The following is a 25,198-nucleotide window of genomic DNA, read 5'->3' as shown; positions in this document are numbered from 1 at the left end:
AATAACATGGGCACTTGAGTTCATTATGTAAGTCATGTAAGATCTCTGGCAAGTTAATGGAAGAAAACATACAAAAACACATTAGCACATGAGAATAATTTGTAGAACAAAGACATTGCCCCTGCTTTGTGCCATTTCTTTAAATTTATGGAATGAAGCATCTAAACACAGTCTAATGATGTTACAGCCGTACATTTAACAGAAATATGTTTATGAAAAGGACTTTATACATCTTCGTTTGGGTTTAATTTCCAATTTTTTGGGGGGGGTGGGGGGTGGGGGGGATCACTACAATTCAGAGTAAACACTGAACACAAATGTTGGCCTCTGAGCAAAAACTAGGATGACAGGTTGACCGTCCTCAGGTCAAAGCCTGCCAGTCGGGTGTCCTGACACAATCTTAGTCAGGTCAGACTGTCAGGGGTTGAGACGGTAGAGGAAGATCATCTCAGACAGATGAATTCCACCTCTTCATTCCCCCTCTCTACGCTCTTTCACCACTGTAATCTCTGCTCCTGTTTGCTGCATTAGACTGACAGATACGCAGACATTTACTTTTCTATTTTTCTACTTTAACACAAGAGAAAATGAGTAACGAAGAATTGTCTGTGTAACTGAAGACTGATGCAGCTCATTCTTCTTGACTGTAGGTGACCTTTTTGTCCAAAAATATTATTAAAACTACACAAATTTGGTGCGTTAAATTCCTGGGTGATGTTTTGTCACTCTGTGCATGCATGCTGCTGTTTCTTGTTGTTCTTTTCATGTCTCACATCCATCAGTGTATATTTACTCATGTTTGAGTTGTTTTTTTGTTTTTTTTTCTTTTTGCTTAAATGTGTTCTGCTTTTACTTATTCTGACACATACAGTGTTACAGTTGTGGGTGCTCATATTAAACACAGCCAAAGTGTCAAATAATGAGGTCCACATATGTAAGAGGAGTCCCTGTAAATCAAATGTTCAGGCTTCAGACTGCTCTAAATGCTCGATTAAAGATTACATTTATCTTGGCTCTGTTTGTTGTCAAAGAGAGAAGATCCTTAATACAGCTCTGGCTTTGAACGCAGAAGCTGCACCAACCTGCTGTTAAAACCTGCTCTTTTTTTTTTTTTTTTTTTTTTTTTTTTGTGAGGGGCAGCCAATCAGATGAGATTTGGATTAAAATCAGGGGAGGCTTTAAAGGAGGAGGTAAAACCGCTCGTTCTGGACAGTGAATCGTGCAAAACTGCTCTAGTTTACTCCAAGAACAAATGTATGGAGCTGGAAATGAACATTACAGGTCCTCTTTAAGGATACAGCTTCACCACTTTGTATTTGTGACCTGATCTGGATTCTCAGCAGGGGGGTTAGTAACTTATAATTGAAGCCTTGTCTGTTAAATTATAGAGGTCCAGACTTGCAGTGACATATTTGGCAGTGGAGCGCACCATTAAAATTAGTCAAAAAGGATCTTAAGGGGACTTTTCCTGGATTTTTTTTTTTTTTTTGGATGAAGTTCCTCATGGTGGTGCTCTTTTCTTTGTCTATTCAGCCATGGCTGGTAAAGCTACCCATTAGAAACACCCACATCCTATAATAAAAAAAAAACAAAAAAAAAAACTCATGTTCACCAATTTGAAAAAAATAATGCTCCTCTTCCTCAGAGCATTTCTAATATCAAATAAATAAAAAGCCAGCATGTTAGTATGTTCAGTTGGTTATGAGAGTCTGTGTTTCCACTTATTTCTGTTCTATAATTTCATCTTCACACGACCGCAGTTATCCCCTCACCCTCATCCTTCCTGTGCTCGCTCCCACTCTGCTTTAGTGTTTTGCTCCTCCTTGCTCCCCCCCCCTTCCCCTTATCCTCACTCTGCATTAAACCCAGCTTGTCTCTCTGATCCCGGGAGGACTGCTTATGGGAGCTCCTTGGACCAGTGCTAGCCCTGCTGGTCTCCAGTTGCCTTACAGTGCTGCAAGTGGAAGAGGAGGTGGAGGGGGAGTATCTGTCCTCGTGCCCTAGGCGGGAGAAGGAAAACAAGGGGAGGAAGGGAAAAACTGAGGAGAAGGCAAGAAATGAGCTTGTTAGAGATGCAGAGTGTAATAATAAAGGGAAAGTGAGGGGGAGAGATGAGAAAAGATGAGAGCAGGAGAGAAAAATAGGAAAAAGCCAGAAGTAGAAAATGAAAGCGCAGGGTGGCACAGGGAGAGGAGCAAATGAGTGAGCGAATAGGAGTGGAAGAGAGAGAGTGAGCGAGAGGAAGTGAGAGGGAGGGAGGCGAACAACACTGCAGACACTCGCCCACTGTCACTGCTCCACAGCCAGAGGACAGAGGCGGCAGCGGCAGCAGAGGAAGCAGATACGATGGAGGAGGACGACTGTACCATCCATCTGCAGCTCAGTCCCCGTCACTGACAGCCTCCCTCTGGGACCATCCTGCCAAGTTGGGAACGAAACTGCACTCTCTGTCCTTCACAACAGTACTGGACCCTCAACTCCTGCAGGAACACTGTACACGAGATTATTATTTTTCCCGCTCTTGCACTCCCATACACTCACTCTCACACCCTCTCTCAAACTGAAGCACACTTCACTTCTCTTTGCCTATTGGACGAGTGAGTTTTTGCTGTTTTTCATCGTCGCTGCCTTCCGAGCTGAGTGGATTTACTTTTATCCTGTGGCGGACCATGGGGCTGGGGTGGAGGGGTACAGGACGGACCATCCAAAAAAGGACAGAGGAGAGCTGGTACCTTTTGGTGGCATTGCTGCTGTTGTGTGGTTTCTGGGAGGCTCACGCACAGACAGATGATGGGAAGTCTGTCTACTTCTGGGAAACAGGTACAGCGAAACCACTAATTAGAGGTTAAATGTAATCCTTTGCTTTACATATGGAGTATTTATGATAGCTGCTGATGAGTTAGTGTGTTGCTTGTGTGGGAGGTCACATACCATAGCTGCATCAACAGCACAATCAGTCAGAGCTTATCATAAATGTTTCCACTTCATTATATGTGGATAATGTGGCACAAATGGGGTGATAGCAAGACATTTTTAAATCTATGCATGCATCAGTGCAAATAAAAGCTTCTTAGATCTAGTACAGAAATGTTCATGACTTCTTGGGTTTCAGAGATCTAAAAGGCTTCCAGATGACACACTTTGGCAGTCACAGTTTTTTATTTTTTTTATATTTTTTTTTTGAGGTTTACGTCTCCACACTGCTGAACTTCAAAGATGCAAAGACTTGAAAGATGACCCAGAAATCTACAGTAGGATCTTGCTCCTTCGTGCTGAATCGCATGTGGCATGCAGGACAACTGTGATCCATTTTTGAATAGATTACTTTCATCTCCCTGAGTCTCAGGTGATGCACCGTTATTGAAATGTTGCTGTTGTGTTTTACAGCATGCAGGTGATTGATAGGCACTACCTCGCAATAGTGCTTGGCGACCGGTTTGATGGTACTGGTACAAAATCTGCTCTGAATCTGGAGGCGTGTTTTTTTTTTTTTTTTTTTTTTTTTTTTTTTTTTTTTGGAGGTTCCTGTGTGTAGATGATTGTAGATTGTTGAGTGGTTACAGTAGTTCTGATCTCTACACGTGCTTGTTTTCTACAGTGAATGTAGCTGCATTTAACTGTCTATCAGAGACATGAATATCAAGTCCTGTGGTGAATTATATCCTCACACTCGATATTTGAGGAAGAACGCGGCCAATCACGGATGCTGAGCACGAATTTAAGGTTCTTGAGTACAGATCAGATCAAACTGTCACCATGATAACTACTAACAGCCACAACAATTAACCTCTGCAGTCATTTTTAGGAATATCTGCGGAGTCCTTTAAGGCAAAAATCAAATGGTCATCACTTCATTATTCAGTTAAACAGAAAAGCTCAGATTTAAGGTGTGCTCTTCTCATTCAACATTTTTGAAAAGTTGTATTTTCTCAGTGCCTGTATAACTTTGTCGCACCTCTCTCTAACTCAAACACCGCCACTCTGCACGTCCTGCCCCGCCTTACTCAGCACCAGTCCCCAGTTGACGTATCCCACGTCTCTCCCGTGGTTCTGCATTTTTAAAGAGGATGTAGCTGAGTAAGGAGATTAAAGGAGCAGGGATTTAACAACCCAGGAAAGACAGCCCAGGGAACAGACTTGAGGAAGAGAAAGGCAGAGTGAGCACTGCAGGCAGAGAGAGGGACTAACTTAACCTACATCTACCCTACTGTAGGTCATAATGATTATGCCTCTCTCCCACGCTACAGCACCTTTCTCCCACACTATACAGGCATCCCAACTGGAAAGCTCTAGGCTCTGTGCTTTGAAATGTAATCCAGTGTTGGGAGTTTGTTCACTTCATCCCAAATAAAAGGTAGCGCATTGATTTCAGCCCTGGAGTCTTCTTTCTTCTGCGTCTCTTTGGTTTGACAATTGCCTGCAGAGTATTAAAATCACATAGGGCAATTTACTGCTTTGAATCCTGGTGCTTTTCATCAAAATGTGATTATGTTTGTGCAAGATTTGCATACTTTTTCATTGCAATGGAACTTTTTTTTTTTTTTTAACGAAAAGAAAAGCAAAACGCGATGATGTTTGTGCACATTTGCAGAGTGTGCAGTGGAGGGAATATTCTTGTGGCAAGCAATGCTCTGATGTTTTGCATATTGATGAGTCTAGCTGAAATACAGCCCCTGTCTTCAAAACTGTGGGGAATTGGGCCTGCATTGCTTTTATTGCCTTCTGTGGAAATATGATGTATCTGTTTTGGAAGGTGAGATAGTTCAGTGCTGATTTTTTTTTATTTTTTCTTCTTCTTCATGGAGTATACTATTCAAATGAAGCAGATGGAGACGGGCTTCTCCAGCAACTGCAAGTGATATTTCTGCAGGTGGCGTTAGGATAGCTGAAGGAAAAAAAGAAAATGATTATGGCCACCATGATGATGATGGTGATGGTGATAATGGCATACCACAGATTTTTCTGGGGCCTCAGAGATTGCTGGGAGTTTGTCTTCGTCTTTGATGCTATTTTCACACCATGTTTCTTTCTCTCACTTTCTCACAACTGTGCACCATTTCTGCATTTCTTCCTCTGCATCTTTATCACTTTGTTTCCCTGTCTAGCACTCATGCCATATTTTGCATTGCTTTTTTCCACAGCCCTGTTTCCAAATAAAACAATAAAATCTGATGAAATCCCAGAGAAATTTTATTGTCATGAGGCAACAGCAGAATGTCAATCTCTTACAAATCCTGGTGTACCCCAGGTAATAACACCCCCCACCCCAACACACACACACACCAGGTGCAGCTTTCCCATTCAGACACAATGTGTGTGCTTCATTAGACTCGGTTGTTGAAGCAACAAGGTTACCAGGTTTGCGCTGTCAAGACCTCCCATGTTTGCCTGAGGACAAGGCAATTACAGGTGGTGGAGTATTACATACTGTAGTATCTCGACATCGTGGCATCTGCTCTGTGCCTCACTGTAAGTGCTCCTTAAACATGGCATTGCAGTTTGATACTGATGGATGTTAATGTTTCAGTGGATCTTAAAATGCCTCAATTATCCACAACATTAAAACCACCTGCCTAACATCGAGCGGGTCTGCCTCATCCCACCAAACAGCGCTGACTTATCAGGGTATGAATATGGGACATCTGGGGGTGTCCTGTGGTGCCTGGCATGGTGAATTTTTGGGTCCTGGAGGTTTTGATGCGGTGCCTCCAGGGATTGGGATTATTCTGGTGTATCCCACAGATGCTCAGTTGAATTGGGCTGATTGGAGGATGTGGCCCATTGTCATGCTTTTTTTATTTTTTTTTTTCAAGCTGTTCCTGAGCAGTTTTTGTGGTGTGGCTGATTGCTGCCATCAGAAATGCAGTTGGTCAACAACAGTATTTGCAAACATGGTTGCAGTAGAAATCCAGTTGCATAGATATCAACGCTCAGCTGGTGAGTTTTTGGCCGCAGTAGCCAGGTCTTATTGAATACAGCATGATGTGCATTTTGTAAATTACCACACAAAGAATGATAAAGCAGAGTGTAAGATGGGGAAAGATGGGAATTCACATACCAATGAGTGATATCACCGTGGCTACATCAGTCTTTTATACAGAGGTCTGTGGGTCTGGAGCATTGCATGGATGCTCCGTTTGATTAGGATCTGGGCTGTTTGGAGCCGGGCTCGGTGCTTTTGGGATCTTTGTGTTCCTGAGCAGTGTTAGCTGTGGCATTGTTTGGAGAGGCCGCTGTGGTCAGTCTCATTGCCATTAGTAGTTTGGGGGGGGTACACGTCAAAAACATCCAAATGAATGCTAGAACCCAAAGTTTACCAGGCGCACATAACACTGTAACAATGATAAGCAATATTTCACTTCACCTGTTTCTGGTGGTAACGTTTTGGTGTATCAGTGTATAAAAAGCAGAAAAAAAGAAGTGGATTTTACCTTTTTGAAATGTTAAGATGTGCTTCAACAGGTGTTAATTCAGACTGATTTGACAGCCTGATCTTATCACTCTTGATCAACCTTCCATCTTCCCTGACTGGGTACTCGTAATCTTTCCTGAAATCCGGATTATCTGTTATTCAGATTACGTCACCCCTGGATCCTGATCAAGCCAATCCACAAGTACCTGTTGTCTTCCCTCATCAAGTTAAGTCACACTTTCCAGCACGTGTCTCTGAGTCACAGGCCTGTGAAGTCAACTGAGACATGCGCTCAACTAATTGCTCTTAAATGTTGTTAATCATTCATGTTTGTGAATACAGTCACCCGGGAAACTAAAAATGTTCAAATTCGTATTTTAAGCAACAGATTGCTTTTTTGGGACCTTATGCGTGAACAAAGTTTGTACACATAAACGCACACCAGTAGGTCGTCTTCAAGCTGCTGATTTGCCACCTGTTGCTCTGTATTCTCCTCGTAGAGCATCAACAGTTAAACTCCTGTTTCCCGAGTTAACTAACCAATTCATAAATCACATGCTTGAAAGACTCATAATTAATGATGTACTGTATGGGAGTAGAATTTTAAGCTGTAAAAAAACAACCCCCAAAAGCTGATAGCTTTAAATGGCAGGGCTGTGCTGCGTGATGCACTCACCTCGTGTCTGTTTAAGCTGCACCACCCCAACATCCACCTGTAGACCCCGGGGGGTATTTACTCATAAAACCTAACCTATATGGATTATATTTTTATTTATTTTCTGTTTTCCTTTTTGGTGACCTGTCCAGGGTGTACCCTGGCTCTTGCCCAAAATCAGCTGGGACAGGGGTCACCCCGTGTGCATCCCTGAAATCGATGAGTGGTTATGAAATGTAATGGATGGATTTTTGTTGACTTTTAGTTTCCAGGCTGGATTTGCTTACTTAGGTCTAGTTTTTAGTTTTATTAGTTTCAGTGTTTTAGTTTTATCCATCCATCCATTCGCTTCCGCTCATCCTGTTCAGGGTCGCGGGGGGGCTGGAGCCTATCCCAGCTGTCATAGGGCGAGAGGCAGGGTGCATGGGCAGGTAGGTTTTATGTTTATATATAAATATGTTTTTTGGGGGGGTGGGGGGGCTTTATTGATCATGCAAGCAGAGTTAATGAAGAACTTAAAGACTTCAGTGTAGGTATTGCAGTACGAACTATGGATGTTCCTGGCCAAAACTGAGCTTATTATTACTTACTGCTAAAAAATGGTAACTTAGCCATGTGCTAGGTCATTGCTAGGTATGCATAATTTATCCTTTGTGGATATAAGTGCGATGTTATTGTGAAATGAAAATGATACAATGCTTTAATGAGGTACTGTAGGTGCTACAAAAGGCTAAAACCAGGCCATTTTAGCCCGTTTCTGGATGGTTACCAGGCAGTGTGATGGCATCATAATATATCATGTATTATTCAACATGTGTGGATCTAAATTAGATGTTATTGTGGTGAGATAAAAATGATATAAGATTTTCATATCATATCTGATATGGGTAAGAATGATGGTCTAGGAGAGGGAGGAGAAACAAATACACAGATTTTGTGTATTATTGTAACGTAAGAATAATACGTATAACTGAACGGCACTTCTGGTGTCCACTGAGATGGGCAGCAGCATTTAAACGTCCAGGCGACTAGTCATGGACATCGTTAATACAAGTAGCTGATTCACATCATTTAAACATTCCTTAAACAAACCCCTCTTAATTACCTCCACTGAGGAGGTAATGTTTTTGGTAGCGTTTGCATGCTGTTGACACAACAGCTCAAAGTTTTGAATGAATTCTGATCAAACTTTGCAGCCGTGCTCAGTGGGGGTCATGTTAACAATCCATTAAAATTCGGCTTACATCCACCGAGGTCTTCAAAGTTCAACTTAATGATTTATTTACAAAACTGACAAGTGTGGTGTGCACTGTCAACATAGAGAAAGTACCATATAGAGATTTAAAATATGTCACAATTGACCTCTGACCTCACTTTTACATTTCACAGCTGCCTTTCTTTCAAGTTATATTGTCGAGAGAGAGAGAGAATGAGGTGCCTAGTTAGTTAGAAATATACTGAAGCATATCGGATATCTAAAGTTCCACACTTGGATATTAGTTTATTTTTAGTTAATTATCGTAATCTTGTTCCACGTTATGCTTACTGAGAGTGGTTGCACCTGCAGATCAGAACATTTTTTTGGACCTGCTTCTCTAATGGCCTGACAGTTTCAAGAAACAATGCAGGTTTAGTCCTACAAGGTATCATGCAATGGTGACTATTGCTGCTTTCTGGTCTGTGACGTGCTGCAGTGTGTCAACACATCTCGCCCATGTCACCTTTCACTGCACGCGTGCAAAGAAAACTAGTGCTGACAGCCATTGTTAGCCAAATACATTCCTCCTTCTGCAGAGCCTGTAGCAGTGAAGGATGTCATCCTCGCTCAGGGTTGTTAGTGGCTCCTCCACAATCACCTGCTATTATGGCGGACCCACTGAAGAGGCCATCCAGGAAATTGAGGGAGAGCGGGTGTGACGGGTTCAAAAGTTCAGTACAGCAAGTCAAGGTCATTATATGGAAAAAAAATACCTTTAGCCAAACTGATAGCAGTAACCAAAGACAAGAGAGGAGATGAATAGAAATAAACAAACTATATTGATCTTTTTCAGGTGCTTTGGACTAATTAAGCTCACAGTTCCCCTCTTCAGCCTTATTTTCTGCTAAAGAACCACATGAGAAATCTTAGGAAGGTTAGATTTATATTTACAAGGACCTGATTTTTTTATTTTTGGATACATTTTCAGCTTCTCATTCTGTTTTGCCAGCATACTTGATTGATTCATGTCCTCAAATGACCTCCGTATTAGCCTCACTCGCTTTTCAACGTTTAAATTAGAGTCTGGTGTGTTGTTACGGCCATGGAAATCCTTTGGCTCAAATAGGTACGTGCTAATACCTGTGTACCTGTCTTATATCTACCAGTTTTCTCTTCATTAAGCTGGAAACAAACAGACATGTGACTGAGTAGCTGCAGTTCTGATAGCAGCAGTAAAGTGACTGGCATCATCCCAAATGAGAATATCCCTTGGAGACTCCCGCCTCATTTTAGCGAGTGCATTACAACATGACCCTCACTGACCCTAATTAGCATAGCACCTGAGGGCAAACGAGGATCTGGTCCGTAATTGGCCAGCCACTGTTAAAATTCCTTAGCAACAGGCAACAAATTTAGGCCACGCATATAAATTAAGATAATTTCCTTGGGAATTTCATTTTTCATTACAGAGTGTGCCAGTGGGTTTCATTTTAATTCAGTATGCCCATGTTTTTGTTTTCCTTTTTAGTTGAGTGAGAGTGAAAATGGAGGGTAATTGTGTCTGTTGTGTGTCTCACCCTACAACCACTGGAAAATGAGCACTCAGCAGCTTGCGGAAACAACAACAGCCATGTGGCCTCAGCATCTTTATGCCTAAAAGAAGAAGGAAGCTATTTTTCAAAGTTACTTTTAGTCTCAGTGGAGAAAACCTGAGTAGAGCTCAAGCTCAAATGATCTGCATTTTACTGTTGCTGAAACTGTCACAGAGCTCAGCAACAGCGTGCATGCCGTTTAACTTCTTTTTTTTTTTTTAAAGCATTTGCAGCGAAATACGTCACATTTGACCCACATTGATCTGTTTTGTGGCTTTAGAGATATTACCCTACTACACTCCCACTCCAGACTGCTGCGCCTTTTGAAATTGCCCATCCATCCAGTGGAGAAAGATGCCAAAGAGATGCCGGAGTTTGTTTAATCTAAATGGCAGAGCTTACACTAAGACCTGGCTATTACTGATATAGGAGGCATGGCGGGATTAGAGATTACACTTCATCCAAAAAACTTTATTTAGAGTAAGATAAGAGGATTCCTGTTGCTTTATTCCACCCTATTGAAATGGCTCATATCATATTTTAGATGGAGCGCTTTGTCATTCAGCTACAACTGCCAGTGTACTTTGCGGATGGTCATGAATAAGCAGATCAGTGATAGATTTATGTTGCGTAGGCTTGTTGTCTTTCCGATTATAAGCCTTGAGCTGGTATATCAAAGTAATGTGCTGCTATGAAAAGATCAGAAAATGGAGAAAAACTGACCAGTTATTTGTTTTCTTGTATGCATCCTCAGTTTTAACAGTGTGACAGTTAATTTATGCCCTCACAATTGTTGCAAAGTAAATATGCAATATCACAGTAACCACCTATATTAAACTTGTGGCTCTCATCCCAGTTCATGTGCAGGAGCAATCACTGCTGTAGTGACCTTGAGGAGTGGCCTTCTGTAGAGTGACAGGATCAGAGGCTAGATGCCAAAGGTTTGCAGATAGTAGTTCAATCCCTGAAAAGGATGCACTTTCCCAGTATATTCATCTGATGTGCTAATGGCTCAGTCACACTAGAGCAAAAATAGGACAGCAACCTCCCCATAGGGGGAAAAAAAACAAAAATCAGTAGTTGCCTGGTGCATTTAATTTTTTTTTTGCATTTGGTGACTGATTGCAAGTAGTTGTGGCAACCAGCTGGTTACCCAGAGTGTGAGCATGCAACATGCTCAGCCCCTGGATGCTTGTTGGGAGCCAACCTGTCTCCAAACAATAGCGGTCCAAACCTAGTGGTGCAATCCGTCTCTAGCAGATTGGTGAAGGTTTGCAAATTATTGCGATCTAATTTATAAATGCAGACAGATTGTCAACACGCTACAATTAATCAGAGTGACTCTACGCTGATCATAATAGGGGCCGTACTCATCTGGTTGCATTCTGGTTATCTTCCTGTGCAAAAACAAGTTTGCCAAGTGCCCATATCATTAAGCAATTAAATCGCCAACTTGCAGCAACTGAATTTGTAAATTTCAGTTTCAAATCTTTGAGGTTCTGGCCAGACTCTGAATGTAAGCAGTTAATGTGAATTTCTGTGTATGTAGATGGAAACAGATTTTAAATTTCTGTGCATTTATCACAATTAATCACCATATTACCACAAACAGATCGCATGTAATTGCCGGCTTGACCCCATTCAATCACAAACTGATAGCAGATTGACTCCATCTTATCAGCGTCTCTCCACCCAAGTGTCTTTGAACATGGCAGCTGCCTACGAGTGGTAGCAAACCCCTCATCTCTGTCTTCAAGGCAGCCGTTTCAATGATAATGAAATTACAAGTCCCTTGTGTACAGTTGGAACAATTTTGGTCACGCTGTGGTCTTTAGGCACCGTTTTCCCATCAGAAGTTAAATACAGGTGACAGGTGAACAACTTGCACAAAATGTTAAGAAAAAGTTGACAATTTCACAATTTTATTCTGGCCATGCCAACAAACGTGCTACCATTTCAGCCCTGTGACCTTGAGAGAAAATTAAAATCATATTTATTTATAAATCTATTTAAGAGTCACACGTCAGCTTGTTCAGAGGAAACATTCTAAACTAAAAAATTTTTGTGAACTTTATTCATAACCCAATCAACAGCCTGTATAATAAAAAGAAAATAACAGAATTTTACAAATAAATTGAGAATAGTGTAAATTCAGGCAGGCTCAGTGCAGTCTTGACAGATCAGCTGATCTCAGTGCAGTGCCCACATCAGCTACTGGCTTAGCTGATGCTCTTATATGCATCCTACTGGCAAATCTAACTTAGGGCACTTAAGCTGCAGACTGATTCACAGCCCACCTCCACCGCAGCTCCTCCTTCTCATGCTGTGTCTGACTTGATCAATGTTAATGTCTGATGTTACTCATGCTTGCTCCAGTCTGTACAAGGGTCGTTCTGCTGTTGTCCCCACCCAAACAAATACACAACAAGCATGGCTGAAACGGTGACTCTCACGGGTCAGGAATGTTTGTATGTTTTTCTGTTTCTTTACCTTTTTCAGTTGGGAATTTTTTGCTGTTACATTTTATTCTAATAAATAAAAAGTTAATGTAAAATCATCTTTAACCCAAACTGTCTTTGTAGAATGTCAAACGAGGATGTCCGGGCTCGAGCCGATGTCAAAATCGTGTCTATATCTTAACCACAACTAAGAATCGAGAGAAGCCCGTCAGCCAGTGGTATTCAAATGTTTGCTGCACCTTTGCTGCACCCTTGAGCTGCTGGTTTGATTTAAGTGTAGTAATCCTGAATGAAATCCAGGTAGACTCTGAGTAAATCTAATATGATTGGCCTTGCTCAAGGGCTCTTTGGAGCAAAGCCACAAACTCAATCGGGAAACATCTGCTCCTTTATTTTCCATTCTACATGTTTTTTCTCCCGAGTCTTCCCTAAAATACAGAGAGGGTTTGTGTTTTTCTGGTACAATGGGGTCATGTCCCTTTTGGTGTCTCTTCACAAACAGGGAATCAAATCTGCACTCAGCCACAAGTTGAAGCACAAACAAATACCCGGCCCATATTGAGGAAACCAAGCACTCTCGTGGTCAGGGGGTGGCATTCAAAACAGTCCCTTGACTTCCCAAAAGGCAATGAGGCAGCTTCAGTGGGCTGAGAGGAATTGCAGTATCATCGAAGAAAGCAGTGACATTTACCTGAAAGGAGGCTGTGCTGCCTCCCCCGATGCTATTCTAATAAAGCTGAAGAGATGGAGGTGGCTTGGAAGTAAATATCCTCCTGTCTATCCAGAAGCTCTGTCATTAATCCTTCATCTTCCCCACTGGCCATCCATTTTTATTATTTTTCACTTTTATTTTTTGGCTCAGCCATGGGGCAGTCATGTCCTCACATCTTTTTTGAAGATAAAAGCCCCCCACCCCCACCCCCAGTGGAAAAGCTGATGGAGAACTACAGCAGATGCTCGGGAAAGCACTTGCTGTTGTACAGCAGGAAGACCATAATTCATCTATAGATCACGTAATGAACTGTACACAGGCTGCTTTAATATGCAGTGCAGTTTAGGAGTCATATATCAAAGCTGCTCAATCGGAATGTCATGAGAACACTACATTAGTGTATTGAGCTTCTGTTGTTGGTTTGAATCTTGTAAAACCACACTGCATTTGCACTGAGCATCATGCTGTGCTGATGCAGTTTTGACAGCATTTATGAATGCTTTCCTTCTTGTTTTTCAACCATGTGTTCTTGGTTCATCGGGTAAAAATGGTGCAGTAATTCCTCTGAGTGCACTACGCAACAGCGACAGGAAAGTGGCTTCAGGTAATTGTTTGTGAAGGTGTTTGCCAATCCCTCGTATGATGGTGTTGGTCTGTTGAAATCTGGAAACTCTGTTTTCACACCTGTTTTTTTTTTTTTCTTCGCTCTTTCTTCTTTTCATTCAGTTTGATTAGCTGAAGGAGTTACACAATCAGCCCCAGCATTAAAACTACCTGCCTAATATTGTGTAGATCTTATGCTGTTAAAATGGCTCTTAACTGTATTGGACATGTAGAAATGCCATGCCATACCATCTTTATTTATTATAGCATTTTAAAACAACCACAGCTGATACAAAGTATCAGTATAAAATGTACCAAAAAAAAGGAACTCTTTTGAGTTTTAAAAAATTACAGTTTAATACTAGATCTTGCTGGGGTTGAAAGCTAAGGAAAAAAGACAAACTTTAAAAGTGGTTGGTGAAGGGGCCTCTCTAACATGCAGAGAGAGGTTACACCACAATTTGGGAGCAACGATAGAGAAAGCCCTGTCCCCTCTGAGCTTCATTCAGGATCTCAGTACTTCCAGGAGCAGCTGGTCTGCTGACATGAGAGCTATGTAGAGGTGAAGAAGCGAGTTCCTATCAAAAGTTGCTCAGCAGCATTTTGAACCAGCTGAAGATGCAAAAGTAGCGAGTGAAGAACTCCCACATAAAGTGAGTTACAGTAATCCAGATGAGATGAAATTTAAAGCATGGATCACTCTTTCAAAGTGCTGCCTAGAAAGAAAAGATTTCACCCAGTCACCTTAAGTGAAAGCTGTAGACTTAACCACTGCTTTAATTTGGCTGTCCAATTTAAAATCACTGTCCACTTTAAAACCAAGATTAGTAATAACAGGTTTCAAATATTCCTCCAAGGGTCCTAGGTCAACACAGGGGGACTCACAGGGGCCACTGGTCCAAACACCATCACCTCTGGTTTCATTAAAATTTAAAATGTTCAAGGCCACCCAAGCTTTAAAATCATCTAGAGATGCCAGGAGATGTTTTATGGAAGGGACATCCTTCTGCTTCAAGGGCAAATAAATTTTGCAGTCATTGGCATAACAATGAAATGAGGTTCCATGTCTTCTGAGGATAGAACCCAATACAGTGAGGAAAAACAGTGGCCCTAGAATTGAGCCCTGTGGGATGCCACATGACAAAGAAGCAGCAGAGGATTCAGAATCAGGAATATTCAAAGGAAAAAAAAAATCTATCTGACAGATAAGACCTAAACTATTTAAGTACAGTGCCACCTATGCCCACTAAGTGATGCAATCAAGATATTAAAATGTGGTCTACTGTGCCAAAGGCAGCAGTTAAGTCAACCAAAACAACATGGTTACCAGAATCACATGCAGGAAGGATGTCATTAAAGGATGTCTGTGCTATGAAGTGTTTTAAAACCTGATTGAAAAACCTCCAGGATGCTGTTCTCATCTAAAAATGGTTTCAGTTTACAAAAAACAATTTTCTCTAAAACCTTAGAAAGAAAAGGAGGCTTGGAAATATGCCTACAATTAGCCAGCACAGTATGATCAAGGGCAGGCTGTACTAGTGCATGTTTAAAATTAGCAGGAACAGTAAAAACATTAGCAGTATTGGACATGTAGAAATGCCCTGTGGCGTTTAGCGCTGGGATGTTTTGATTTTTGGGGTTTTTTTTTAGGTGGTGGGGTGGGGCCTCACATATCAGTAAGAGTTTATTATCTCAGTCACTAGTTTCAAGTCTTACTAAATGCCATGGTGTAGCTTCAAGTATTGCAAAATTTTATATTGACTTTGCACATCGTGGTCCAAAAGTAAAATAAAGCAGGCTTTTCACATAGTTGACAGGAAGCTGCCATTTGACTGTGAAGTTCTTCAGTTTCTCAAACCAGGTCTGGTTTTAAAACACCAATATAGCAGCCAAAACACTCAGCGTGAGACATCAAGATGGAGATTCACCAACCAATCAAAGGATCCTATGGATGCTTAATTAAATTGGGGTCAGGGATGTTTGAAAGCTTGGTCAAAACCTTTGGGCTCTTTGTTTCTTGAGCCATTCCTGAGACCGTTTTCTGTATAGTGGGAGGTTGCCAGCAGGGTTGTACTTGGTCTTTGTGTTTAGGTGGATGGTGTGTCTCAAAGTAACGTCCACATGAATATCAAGATCCAAAGTGTCTCAGCAGAACGTTTCATCGTAACAAGATGATCAGCGCTGTTCACTTTCCTGCAGATTTAATGTTGTGGCTGCGAGGTGCAAAGTGATTAAAGCGTATTAATTAACACAAGAGCAGTCCATGTTAGCAGCTCTGTGAGGATGTAATTAGACACAGCGGTGCTTGGATATAAAATATATTCATAATAACAAATCTAGTGCTGATGATGAGCAGGTATACGGTGTACCATATTAGCTTTTTGATAGCACGCTCACGTAAAAGTACTAACTGCATTTCTCAGCCGAGGGAGATGAAGGTAACATAAGTTTTTGGGATGTTTGTAGTAAAATGAGGACTCATATGAAGGACAAAAATACTCTCCAGCCTGCAAACTACCAAAGTAACCAATAACCATACAGAGTGTGAACAAAAGTAGTGCATAATACCAATGAGATTAAAAAAAAAATCCAGAAAGAAATTCCCAAAAAATGCTAGTAAAGAGTGCAAACAATCTGACAAAGACAAAGGGAGTGGTCAAGATAACTGCATGGCAGGCAGGACTCAGGAGACTGACAAACTTTAAGCAGCTTTAATGTTGAGCTTTTTCACAAAATACGAATACACAGTTACAGAACAGGCAGAACTAAACCAGAAACTTGGACTCTCCAGGAAACGTGGAACTAGGAAACACAACCACGAGGAAGCACATGACAAAGGACGAGGGAAGACTAAGACAATACATACACACAGATGAGGCAACAGGTAACGAGTGGGAGAGCAGTTGAAACTAATCACAGATAAAGAGACAAGGGAAGTAGAACTAATGTCAAAGCACAGGAGATGAGAGACTATCAAAATAAGACTGGAAGATAGCCACAGCTGAACGGGGAGAGACCACAATATATATATAGACACAGTGCTATTGTGTAAGAGGCACTGGTGGAAGCAATTAAGAAATCATGGAGAACCAGACAGACAGAAAGAAAAACTTCAAAACATGAGCAATTACAGGAACCGGCAGATGAAGCACACACAGAAACAGGAGAGGTTGACAAAGACTTGGAAAGATGGGAGGCCTGAGAAAGAAGATCAGCTAAATAAATAGCAACCAAAACCTCGAAAAAAAGGAACCATTTTGCAGTTTTTTTTTTATTCACAAACTTACAAAACATATTGACCAGAAGATTGTGTTTCATAATAAAGTATTGTCAGAGGTTTTAAAGTTCAGCCATGAAGGTTGTCACCTGCTTATTGGATTGTTGTAGAGATATTTTAGTCAAAAAGACAAAAGGCAAGGAAAATGTAGTGAGTCAGAAATCAGGGGTTGTCAGTCCATTGAGGAGATGGTGACATATTCTATTTCATTAAAGCTTCTTTTGGCTTCATTATTATTTGTAACAAAATGTAATTTGGTTACTAATGTCATGTTGAATGCAAAAAAATCAGGAATAAAGTTCCTGCTGTATCTCTCACTGATACTCATCACAGTGAAAGCTATAGGGTTTAGAGATTCTTCACTATCTGTGCAAATTATCACTAAAAAAATTCAACTTTACACCAGCGCCAGATGAGACGTTCACTAAAGTTATTACAAATCACCTTGAGAGGGATTTGAATTTTGGCACCAAATTACATTGAAATCCATCCAACAGTTAATATTTCCCAAGTGGAGGCCCCTGGCTAACCAACACACTGACATCAGGAATGAAATAAAATACTAATTTAACAATGTAAACTCAAGGGGACAGTAACGGTAAAGGTTTACTTCATAGTGCATCGTGTTTAATAAACCTGTCCTTTTCACTGTGCATTCCTATTGATTGCTACTCTTTACACCTTCAGTAGGCAAGACTTATTACTCTCTCATGCACAGTTCAAAAAGAACTAGATATTAAAAGTCAATATGGGAGTAAACCTGCCAATACGTTTGATTGTATCGATCCTGCTTGCCTTTTTTTCCTTCTTGAAACTGCTCCTGAAATTGATCTGCATTTACAGCCCTTTAATGCCAGGGAATACGTAGTGCTGACAAAAGTGCACACGCAGAGGGAAATTGGAAAAGGTGGTTAAAATGCATAAGGAGAAAATGGAGTAAGAGATCACTTAAGCACATTTAAGTCCTAACATCAGCATAATAGGCCTGGCGTTTGTAATGAAGGAGCAAGGGTGAGAGGCAGACAGGAAGTATAGAGGATTTGTAGGCATCAAATATCCATACAAAGGAATTTAACTGGAGAACGCACACCAGACCATGCTTTAACATTAGTATCAACATAATAAGCCAGAAATGTATAATGGTAAAGGGGGAGAGAGTGATAGAGTAGCTAGCTAATCACCAGTGACAAGCCCCTGGATTAGAGGGAGGGGAGCAGATGGCCCCAGGCAGGACAGGGCTGAGCATATATGAATATCCCAGTAGGCTGATCAGGCTCTACCTTTTCATGCCTACAGTCGACAAACATTATGTGCAAAGAATATCTGTCAGTGTTTTGGTAGTACTGGTCACTCCCCACCCACACATACACTGTGTACAGAGAAGACCTACAATATAGCAAATCAGGTTTAAAAAAAAAAAAAACTTCCTACTTTATGTAGCCATGATGTGCTGTAACTTAGACCATATTGTGTTTTATCATTTAGGGCTGCAACAGTAGTAGTTTGAGATCAAGCTGGCACATGCAAATAAATTGGTTAAAATCATAAATCTGTTACCACATTCAGAGTCTTGCCAGAACCTCATTAATTTGAAAATGAAATTCCTCTACTGTGATGTAGTTGCCGGGTTTGCTTGGCAACCTTGCCAATTTGGTATTACCTTTTTACTCAGTGATAAAATAAATTTTAACCAAAACAAACAGGAAAATGCATAGACTAAGGTGACACAAATTCATTAGTTCAGCTGTAGACAGACCGGTTATACTTACATGCATAGTCACATCCACCCTCTCCAAGGCTCTTTAAGAGGAGTTGGTACAGGTAATTTTGCACACGTCTCAAAGTTAGCTCAAGCATGTATTTATAAAAATACACTTAAAAACTCAATGAATTAGGTTATCTGCTTTTAAATGGTTGCATAACTAAAACTACACTCTTGAACGTCATCCAACTCTTCGTACATGTATTGATTTAAATCTCTATTCATCTGTTCATCCATTAGCTTTTTCCTCTCACTACCCATTGTGCGGTGGGTGGATGGCGTGGGCCTGCACTCATGGGTGTCACTTCAAGCACTAGATCTCTGGCAGACACTTAGAGCATTATACACACACACACACACACACACACACACACGCACACACACACACACACACACACACACACACACACACACACACACATGCACAGTAAATCCCAGTAATGCCACACTAGTAATCCATAGAGACAAAGTTGGCATTTCTCTTTAGCACAATGTGGAGTGAGGCAGCTTTTTACGAGTTTTAGCAGTTGCACTCGGTAAGAGAATTCTTTAGTGGTCACACCTCCAGTTATATGTAGCTCAGAGCAACCATATGACAGCTTGTGAGAGAGGCTGCTTCCCTTCAGTTATTATCCCATCCTGTCTTTGTGGAAGGTAGTCAAGTTAGTCACTTGGTGTCTAATTGAGAGTGCATTTTGAGCAACTTTCCCTGTATCAAATCAAACTAAAAGCTTCACTGGGCAATATTTTATCTGCACACAGTGACCATCTGTCTTAAAAGGGTACAGCAGTGAATGGCATATAGAGCTTTACTAATTACAACTATATCTAATAATCAATAAGGATTTGTCTAATTTATCATTACATGTTGTTTTTCTTGCTTGTTTTTAACTGATTCCCAATAAAACACAATTTCCATCATCAGTAACTGCTTTTAAACATTAACAGGCTATTCTGCCAGTAATCAAGGACCTGTGTTTTGAAGATAAGGTAGAAGAAATTGCCAAGTTCATTTACACTTATTTCATTACTAACTAGCACATGCCACACAGATAAAATGTGTGGTGGGGTAAGAATATATTTATGTAGCATCAATTCACATCAGGAGTCCTTGCAATATACATGTGCTTTAAATTGTGAGGTAAAGACCCTGCAATATTAGGGAGGAAACCCCAACAGTCAGAGAATCCCCCATGAGCAGCACTTGGGGACAGTGGAGAGGAAGAACTCCCTTCTAACAGGAAGAAACCTCTGGCAGAAAAACACACAAACTATGGGAGAACACAGAGGTGAGCAGAGAAGAAATTCTTGGTGCATCATATGTAGATCCCCACGAACCACAAGAAAGCCTGCAGTCTGAGAGCAAAGTGCTCTGTTGGGATAAAATATGATACTATGAGGTATTAAAAATATAATGGGCCTGATTTATGTAAGATGCATATGAGGACAAGATGTGTTTGCACAAAAAGGAGAAACATGCATAACCAATGACTGTGGTTGACTGGGTAATTCAACCACAGTCAAATGATGATGCCACAGCATTTGATGGAAATGAAAATGTTTAACCTACACAGGGCTTATTTCAAAAACACCCTGAAAACCATAGTGAAAAAATTATGCAGCAGGCTAGTCCATTGTGCTGAAATTTCATTGCAGCAACTCCAAATTGTACTCGATAGTTTGCATGGCCCCCACATATTTGTATGCATGCCTGGACAACGTTGGGGAACGAGACAACTGATTGTGTCGTGGGGAATCTCCTCCCAGATCTGGAAGAGGGCATCACTGAGCTCCTGGTCTTCAGATGCAACCTGGCAGCGTTGAATGGACCAAAACATACTGTCCCAGAAGTGTTCTATTGGATTTAGGACAGGCAAGGATGGGGGCCAGACAATGGTATCACTTCCTTCATACTCTCACCACATGAGGCCAGGGGGAACCCAGGACCCATTGCACCAGTGTAAGGTCTGACAACGGTGCCAAGATTTTCACCCCAACGCCTAATAGCAGTCAGGGTGCCGTTGCCTAGCCTGCAGAGGTCTGTGTGTCCCTCCATGGATGTGCCTCCCCAGACCATCACTGGCCAACCGCCAAACCGGTCATCCTGAACAATGTTACAGGCAGCATAACATTCTCCACAGCTTTTCCTTTCACATCTGTGTAATGTGCTCAGGGTGAACCTGCTCTCATCTGTGAAAAGCACAGGGTGCCAGTGGTGGACCTGCCAATTTTGGTATATTGTGGCAAATGCCAGAGTGCCAGGCAGTGAGTACAGGGCCCCCTAGAGTCTGTTTCTGATTGTTTGGTCAGAGACATTCACACCGGTGGCTGCTGGAGGGCATTTTGTAGCTCTGGCAGTGCTCATCCTGTTCTTCCTCTGCAAAAAAGCAGATACTGGTCCTGCTGATGGATAAGGACCTTTTACAGCCCTGTCCAGCTCTCCTACAGTAACTGCCTGTCTCCTAGAATCTTCTTCATGCTCTTGAGACTGTGCTGCAAACACAGAAAACCTTCTGGCAATGGCACGTATTGATGTGCCATCCTGAAGGAGTTGGAATATCTGTGCAACCTCTGTAGGGTCCAGGTGTGGCCTCATGCTACCAGCAGTGACACTGACCCTATCTACATGTAAAACTAATGAAAAAAACAGTCAGAAAAGATGAGGAGGGAAACAAGTGAGTGGCCTCCACATGTGAAACTATTCCCGTTTTAGGGGTTGATATGGACAACATCCAGATTTACCTGTCTGTATTAAGATTTACAGTAGATAGTTTTATGATGGATTAATAACTATATTAGGTCAGGAACAATGTCTACTTATTATAATCTTTGAAAACTCTGGAGCCCAGGCACCATTTGTCCATGTTTTTATTTTGTGAGAATTGGACAATTTTAATAATAATTTCATTTGTGTTATCAGAAAAAGCTCCCTGAAGACTTCAGGTCAGTTCAAGTCTGAGGTCTCAGGTCTCTGCACCTGCTTTCAGTGTGTTTATAGAAAGGAGTTTAAAATGGTCTATTCCTGCTCCTCTTTAAATCTCCCTGGGCTTAGGACCAAAATACCCCCCTGACTGTCTTTCACTATACAGAATGAACTCACTTGACATCTGAAGTCATGGGGACTATGAGAAGCACACACTTCATAACAAACTCAGAAGACTTGAGACCTGCCCTTGCCTACCTTTAAAAACAGATTATAAATGTACTCAGCTGCCTTTGGCCAACTCTGGCTTTCATCCAGACCTTCCTCCTACTCGTGATGCTTCTTTAGGTCTCGTCAAGTCCAAATGTGGTATTTGCAACAAGCTATTTTATATATTTTATTCAAGACGGACTCTAAATAACTAAAAAAAACAAACAAAAAAACAATGTTGCCTGACTAGCAAATGGCTGTTCATGAATCATATTTCCATTGTCCACAGTTGCTGTGGTTGAAACTGTCACTATGCTTTCACAGTCTAGTTATGTACTATGAGAATGAACCCGAATCTAGGTCAAATAAATGCACAGTTGTGGTCAGTCATGAGCATGAATGTCAAGGTTTTAATCATCTTCTTTGAACTCTTCTTCTTCAGGAGAATAATTGTACAACATAAACATTAAAAGTAAACAAAGCTTGAATTTGGTTCATTTACCTGAAATAATCAGAGGGTTTACTCTTTAAGATGTGTGTTGTGCATATAGAAATGTCTGCAGATAAAAACAAAAATTTAAAGTGTAACATTCCCAAAACATTCATGTCAATGATGAGCAGTGTTTGGTGTAACATGTATTAAATTAACATGTTACTGTAATCACTAATGTAATGCATTACTGTACCAAATTAAGTAATTGCTTAATTACCTGCACTACATACAGTAAGTCATACAGTCTGCATGATGGGTGTATGTACAGTTGAGCAATAATTCGATGTCAGTTCCTGCTGATGCAGTGACTTTTGAGAAGTGAGGATTATGTCTAATTTATGGCACACATGGACAAGAATGTGACGATGGTAACGAGCAGAAACAACAATAACTGTTATCTCGGTTACACCTGCGAAGTAAAATGCTACTGCAAAACTAGCCATGAGAATGATGCTCTAGTAGAGTGAATGTTGGCCCCATCTAAGAAGCCAAATCTTGATTTTTCAACAGGAATAATGATCAATCCTACAGAAGAATGTGCTGTTTTTCACAGGCTTTGTTGTAAGCTTTATGGTAATATTCAAACAGGCTACTAAAAGAAATATCTTCTTCACATCCTCCTTATTAGAAAAGGGATTTGTGCAAATATGTTGGTTAGTGAAATAATGCTTGTTAGAAAGGTGACCTTTCAGAGTAATGTAATGTTGCATTATAAAAGTAATTTCATGAGTAGTTTAGCAGATTACTTTTTAGTAAATAAAGAGTGATGTGTAATGCATTCTTTTTTTTTTTTTTTTTGAGTAACACTCACTGACTTTAAGTGTGTAAATGTTCAACAAGATGCACTCGAGGTGTACACAAATCACACAGTGTTTATTTGCAGCAATGTGCATTAAATTGAACCCAAATCGACCTTTAATTTGAAATATGGACAACATATAGCGTGCAGCGAGGCATCTGTTTTTGAATACCGTGAGCCAACCTGTAGTTTCCATAGTATTTATCATGGTCAGGTTGGTGGGTGGTGGGTAGATGATGTGCACACTCTGCTGAATTATTTTGCATTAATGTCTTAAATATTTATTAAAGTTAATGCAAGCTTGACAGGCATATTCTACAACTATATATAACCTCTGTGAATCCAAACGGATATTTGCAGAGACACATCCAGCCTAATATTGCATTGGCAGGGAGTGTCTGTTTGGCTGCGTATTATTATAAGCCATCAGTATGCTACAAATATGGCACAGAAACAGATGAAGAGCAGTGAAGTATTTCACATGCTGTTTGTAGAGAACTTGAGTATGAATTTTAATAATCAAGTCTCATTTTCATACTAAAATAATGCAGTCTTTGATAATGCTTGTAATCCGTATCTGTCATTCTCCGCTCTTAAGTGCTGTGATCAAATTAGAGTGCGACCATAAAATATGCAAATTAGCATTTGTCATTTTAAGATTAGGCGAGCTGTACTCGATTATGGGAGCACACAATTAGATCGGAAAGCCACAGCAGGCTACAGAGGCGCTGCAAAGAGCAGATGAGAACTGATGCCGCGTTGATGTGTCCTTTTGTGCTGTACTCCCTTAAGAGGAGTCATTAATGAACAAGCAGCCAAGACAACCTCGGCTGCTGTAATTCATCATGGCACGTGTGACCTCTCTCCTCGGTGCCACTGGCTGTTCTTCACTCTGCCCTTCATCATCCTCCATAGATACACAGAATGCCCTTGATGGCCTAAATATTTACTACATTTTAAATCTTTTTTTTTTTTTTTAATGTGTAACCTTCTTGTTTTTCCACCACCTCCATTTTTATTTCCCCAGCAGTACAGACTAAATAAAATCCTATAAATGATACAGCAGGAAGCATCTCTTCTGCTCTTCAAGTGCATATATGACTCATGGCTTGAAGCCAACCAGTTATTGCAATAACAACACAGTTGTAAGACTTTAGAGACTCCTGTGATCTGACGAGGCATATGTTCACATCGACCTCTGACTTTACTGCAGGCTTATACGTCTCTTAGGAGCATCCTGCAGTGTTTGCATGTCACTGCTTTTTATGTGCACTTTGACATTTCCTAAGAAGAAGTATTTCATCCTTAATCCGCTTGCTTACATCTCATAAGTAAAGCTTATTTTGCAAATTACAACTTGAAAGACTCCATGTTGGCTCTAAGCTGAATCATTACATTACTTACTATGCTAATTTCCAACTGCATGTTATTACTTTTGGACTCAACTAGAGTAGCTTTGTATGATTCACCTTTTAAAATAATCCTTATTTATTTTGCATAGAGTCTTGGTGCAGCTCCTCAGTTGTTTTAGGTCCCTTCCTGCTGTCTTTAACCCAACTTTTTTCATTATTGGCTATGCCTCATAAACGATTGTCCATATTAGCGCTATCTGCCCTCAATGACATCATGCAGAACCAAGAGTAGAAAAAAAAAGTTTGAAACCAAGTGTTTAGAGAAGCGTCATGCCTGAGCTTTTGGCTCACAAAAGCCTCATGATTGTTTTGGCCACTAGCAGATTGCTGTAGTTGCTCATAGTTTACATGGAAGACACAAACGTGTCTGCAAACAGTTGCCAACTGCTCACTGAGAAGAGTGAAACTTGAGAAGTGCGATGCAAACTGATTTCTTTGCGATCAGTTTCACCTAGTGACTGCCAACTTCCTTCAGCAACCGCTCACCAACCAGAACAACCAAACAACCAACACATTTCAAAAGTCGCAACTTTTACTTTGAAGGTGAACGACTCTGTTTCCAGTTTGTGTTGCATGTTTCACAGTTTCACTACCACTCTGTGAGTAGTTGCCAAGTGTTTGCAGACAAGTTGGCATCTTCCATGCAAACTATGGGTGACTGTGGCAGCAGTCGAAAGGTTTTTGTTGCAGC

At 40.9% G+C, this 25,198-nt stretch overlaps 1 protein-coding gene across 2 annotated transcripts in view; it reads left to right on the top strand.

Annotated features, from left to right (window-relative positions):
• The first annotated feature begins 2,448 nt into the window (after positions 1-2,448).
• thsd7ab (thrombospondin, type I, domain containing 7Ab) overlaps positions 2,449-25,198 on the top strand; it is a 195,901-nt gene continuing 173,151 nt past the window's right edge. For both annotated transcript variants that reach the window (XM_030750731.1, XM_030750730.1), the window contains exon 1: positions 2,449-2,820. In XM_030750731.1, coding sequence (XP_030606591.1) covers positions 2,670-2,820 — 151 coding nt within the window. In that variant the 5' untranslated portion in view covers positions 2,449-2,669. The remainder of the gene's footprint in view (positions 2,821-25,198) is intronic.

The sequence above is a fragment of the Archocentrus centrarchus genome, chromosome 16, assembly GCF_007364275.1.
Source record: "Archocentrus centrarchus isolate MPI-CPG fArcCen1 chromosome 16, fArcCen1, whole genome shotgun sequence".
Taxonomy (NCBI): domain Eukaryota; kingdom Metazoa; phylum Chordata; class Actinopteri; order Cichliformes; family Cichlidae; genus Archocentrus; species Archocentrus centrarchus.
The sequence above is the reverse complement of the archived record's forward strand: the minus strand, read 5'-3'. Positions and strand labels throughout refer to the sequence as shown.